The following is a 4696-nucleotide window of genomic DNA, read 5'->3' as shown; positions in this document are numbered from 1 at the left end:
CAGACAACGGTCAGGTGAAACTAAATAGAAGCTTGTAATAAAAATAAGTTTTTGGCAAAAATTTCATTTTTGGTAGCCAAAAGTAACCAAAAGATGGACATGATTTTTTTATCATTTTAAAATACAGTTTCGAAGTTATTTAAGAAAATAGCTAAAAAATGACCATTCCCCCCTTTATCTTCTGGGTCTAAAATTTTGAAAAATACACAAAATAGTTCTTTACCTATAGATGACAGGAAAACCTATGAGTCGGAATTATGTACGGAACCCTAGAAACGCGAGTCCGACTCGCACTTGGCCGGTTTTTTCTTAGTTTTATCACACTATTTAATGATTTAAGAGGAGCATTCGCTTGATGCTTATTGTAGATATTTAAAACTAGCAAAAACCTGATCTCAATGATTTATTCATTCTTCGTCAATAGAAACTTAATTGTAATACTTACATACATACGCACATCATAACATATAGTACTTATACCTATTATATGTGCCGTTTTTGAGCTAGGTTTTTATATCCGGTTGCCAATATTATAACATGTGTTACCTTTAGGTTTAGGTTTATACATATTTATTCTCACAAAAGACATACAAGTCACTTATATGAGAACAGAGTTACAAAGTAAAAGTAATCCTATATACGGTAGCATACAAAAGTCGCTTTTAAGTTACATTTTCATTCAAAACATCACATATGCATACATCTCACTTCTGGGCACTAAGAAAACATAATAGACCCTAAGCAAAAAGTATTTTGCCACCGCAGTATGCAAGCAAATTCTAGATTTCAAAGCCATAATAAGTAATCAGACTGCAGTATATAATTATAGTCCAACGCTCCACAACACAACACTTTCTACGTTTTTACCGTCTTATTTATGCACATTTTCACTATTTCTTCGCTTTCCTCTTTGAAAATCTTCTCAAACTTGTTTTGGTTGTATTTTCAACAATGCTTTTTACATTTTTTAACCTTTTCATGCACATTTTTACTTTAAACTTCGTTTTCTACATCTTTTCCGTAATAGAAAATCTCAGAATCGTTGTTGTTTTATTTTAGTCTTTTCAACATGAAACTTTCATAATTTTTAATTCGATGACAGTGTTATATTTTCACTCTTTTATTGCACGTTTATTGCACATTTTCATTCGTTTCTTCTGTATTCTCTTTTCCGAAATTGAAAATCTTTTCAAAGTTAATATTGTTTTGGTTGTAGATCGTGTGATCAGGCGTGTCGCCCCAGCTGACCGGAGTGGCCCGCTCATTTATTTGTACATTAATAACTTCCGGTATAGTGTTTAGAGCTTCCGACTGGACACTGGGGGTCTGTTCCGGATTGGACACTTCCGAGGGAGCGCAGCGATTCAAAAAGTTCATCATTCTCTCCTTGTACAATTCGGAACTTGTATCGTCTTGTTTCTTCGTATTCTGATCTTTTAAATAAAAACCGTTATCGCTTTGCGCTAAGAATATCTTCTTTATTTTTCTGCTTGGGTAGTGTTCAATCAGATCTGGCTTTGGAGGGAGAAGTTTAGCATTTCTTGGCAGTTTCTTCGTGTTATTGCCTTTTATTGTAGTTACTACTGATATACAGTTGCTCCTCGGTTCTGTATCATCTTTGTAATTAGTCCTCATGCCTTTAAAGGATATTTTCACGCTTAGAATCGACCAGAGTAGCTCTAAGAAAGCAGCTATCATGATATTTATTGATAGAACTCTTTTTGTAAATACATATGCCTCTTCGTCATCATCTTTGGGCGGATTTAAAGCAATAACTAAATGTGTTTCATTTTTAATTAACACATCACTGTGTTTTACAACCAAGTGATCTTTAAATGGTATTTTATCTTTATAAAATTCCGAAAAATCCGTATTCGATGTTGTCACGAACCAGACAATGATCATTGTGAACGATACAAATGCGAAAATCGTGGATAATACTGACATTATGAATAACCAGGTTATATTATGGTCTATGTACCATCTCACTGAAGCCATGATGGAGGCAATGCCGGCCGCCGTTGCGAAAACTGTAATTAAAGTTGGTGCTAACACTAAAATATAGCTGCTTTCATGTGTACCATAAGATTCATAAGGCACTTCATTGGTTATGTTTTCAATATCATTCGTTTCAACAGATTCCGTTAAATTAAATATCAGCTCAGTTTTGTTTACTGTTCGCTCTTCCGTATCATTTAAAGTTATTCTCTTTATGCCAGAGTGTGGGTTGACCAAAGCTAAACATGCTAATAGAAACGATGTTGCAGCTAAAGCTAGGTGCACCCAAGCTAGCCCTGATACTGTAGACGCCGAATATCTCCGTTCAGAAGGATAAGAATTCCTTGTATCAGGCTTAGTTCTCACTTTAATTGTATAAACGTCCTCCATTTTGTATTATTTTAATTGCGAAATCATACTACACAACACTACAGTCGTCCTTGTTCAGACACTAATTATAACGTTCGAATGTTTTTGAAACCGATGTAAAGTTAGTTAAACCGGGCAACTGTCACTTTTGTTTTTAAAATCCGGCCGTTGTGGCGTTGAAAACAAACTTTTTTAATTGGCAGAACGCGCGCGGCCTTCGTCTCGCGCGGCGATACGAAAACTAAACTAGTGGCCGGTGGACTTGTCTGTGCATGCGGCCATAGATGTGATTAACTGGATTGCTAGCATTGATATTTTAATGTGCGGGACGCGTAGCGTAGGTATCATGCGTAATGGTAACATTCTATTTCTGACCGCAGCTGCACTACTAGTACTGAACGCGTCGCTGTTATTGTTAATTTCCATAGTAAAATGAACAGTAATGCAGCTGTCGTTCGAAATGGACTGTCACCTTTAGGCAGGTGTCTGAACTTGGTATGGTAGAAATGGGCATAGGTATGGCACAGCACAACCGAGGTTCGAACCCACAATTTTACCATCACACAGACACACACAATATGAAAGACTAAATCCGGCTCGTAGGACCAAAATCTAGTTAGTCTAAACTCTAACCTAGCGGCACCGACGAATAATTTGTATGGAATTTGAAAAAATATATTACATAATGTCAATATCCAGAGAGAAATTGTGGTAACTACTTAAAAACTATTTTTGTATGGAGAAGCGGTCATCCAGTATCCTCTTAATAAGTACATACAAAACGATAACTTTTTTTAAATACCATATCAAATGTATGGCCAACTTGATCTTAGAAATCGGACAGGCTATAAGCGGTCCTCATAGCCTATGGACGCCTGCAACTCCATGTTACATGCGCGTTGCCGACCATTTAAAAACCTTACACTTCCATCAAAGGTAGCCACTATCCTTAAACTTACATCAACATCAAACATTGGAATGCAATACCGCAACAAATTAACCATTCCAACTGTTAAATAAAAACTAATCAAAAAACAACCTTATACCAAACAAATAAGATCCACAAAGAGATAACCTAACGGCATTATAAAACTTGTTTTATTCGAATCAAAACGCCATAACGGTTTTATGAAAAAAAAACCTAATCTGTGGTTTTTTGTGTACATTTGTGAAGAAAAAATGTCTGCTAGGTAGTTGCTACATGGGTGATGCAAAGCATTTTGCCTCAGATTTCGGAAGGGTTTTAAATATTGTAATGGTTGTTGCACTTTATCGTAGGACGTGCATTTCAAGTAAATTACGACATTTACGACACTGGGCTATAACCGCGAAAATCGTCGCAAATTGCGGGCATTTTTCTCTGTCACTCTAATTACGCCTTCATTGGAGTAAATGAGAAAGATCCCCGCAATTTGCGAATTTCTGTTTTCGCGGTAGCCCCACTGTTTTAGGGTTCCGTAGAACTTAAAAGTGAATACTTCTTTAAGTATACGTCAAACTTATCATTGAATGAATGAATGAATGAATGAAAGTTTATTCACGAGACCATATGATAATTGATAATATAATACCTAGATGTTTTAAATATTACATATACTGGGTCAAGCACATCTTGTCAGTTGAAAAAGGCGGCAAATTTGAAAAATGTAGGCCCGAAAGCCGTCACATAGAAAATTTGAATTTCGCGACTTTTTCTACTGATAAGATTTGCTTGACCATCTATACATTAAAATCATATTGTTTTTTTTTTAATCACACTATCTATCTGACCAAAAGCGTTGGGTTAGGTGGTGAATATACCTACGTGCTATTTCACGCAGGCGTACTACAGGGAGTAAAGACTTATTTTATTCCCGAGGGAGTAATACAGAAGAAGCTACACGGAGTACACTATAAATATAATAAATCCGGTTAGGTATTTATGGTTGTACAATACAATACAAGTGGGGTTAAACGTGTCGATTTCCATAAAATACAAAAATCTATGAAAACAGTATGAATATGGTATGTTGCTTGCGCTATATTAAATAGGTAATGATTATTTGCGTTTCATCCTCAAATCTGAAAACTTTCCACAATGCCTGAAAACTCGCCTCTTCAATGTGTCCTGCCCACTATGACATACGGTGCCGAGACATGGACGCTCACTAGGGGGGCTGTGCATAAATACGAGTAGCACAAAGAGCCATGGAGCGCTCCATGCTCGGCATTAAACTGCAAGACCGAGTGAGGAATGTCGAAATCCGACGCCGCACCAAGGTGCGAGACGTGGGTGACGTCATCTCCAAGCTTAAATGGAGTTGGGCGGGACATGTTGCTAGGCAGAGTG

General features: G+C 36.7%; 1 protein-coding gene across 1 annotated transcript; it reads right to left on the bottom strand.

The window, feature by feature from the left end:
- Positions 1–386: 386 nt before the first annotated feature.
- LOC134677191 (uncharacterized) lies at positions 387–2616 on the bottom strand. Its single transcript, XM_063535634.1, has one exon. The coding sequence runs from the start codon at positions 2386–2388 to the stop codon at positions 1132–1134; it is 1257 nt and encodes a 418-aa protein (XP_063391704.1). The 5' UTR covers positions 2389–2616; the 3' UTR covers positions 387–1131.
- Between the last annotated feature and the right edge of the window lie 2080 nt (positions 2617–4696).

This window comes from Cydia fagiglandana, chromosome 25 (genome assembly GCF_963556715.1).
Source record: "Cydia fagiglandana chromosome 25, ilCydFagi1.1, whole genome shotgun sequence".
NCBI lineage: Eukaryota > Metazoa > Arthropoda > Insecta > Lepidoptera > Tortricidae > Cydia > Cydia fagiglandana.
This window is presented reverse-complemented; position numbering and strand designations above follow the sequence as displayed.

Bases quoted from the DNA above. Each gene is read 5' to 3' on its own strand.
- LOC134677191 (XM_063535634.1), bottom strand. From the start codon at position 2,388: ATGGAGGACGTTTATACAATTAAAGTGAGAACTAAGCCTGATACAAGG.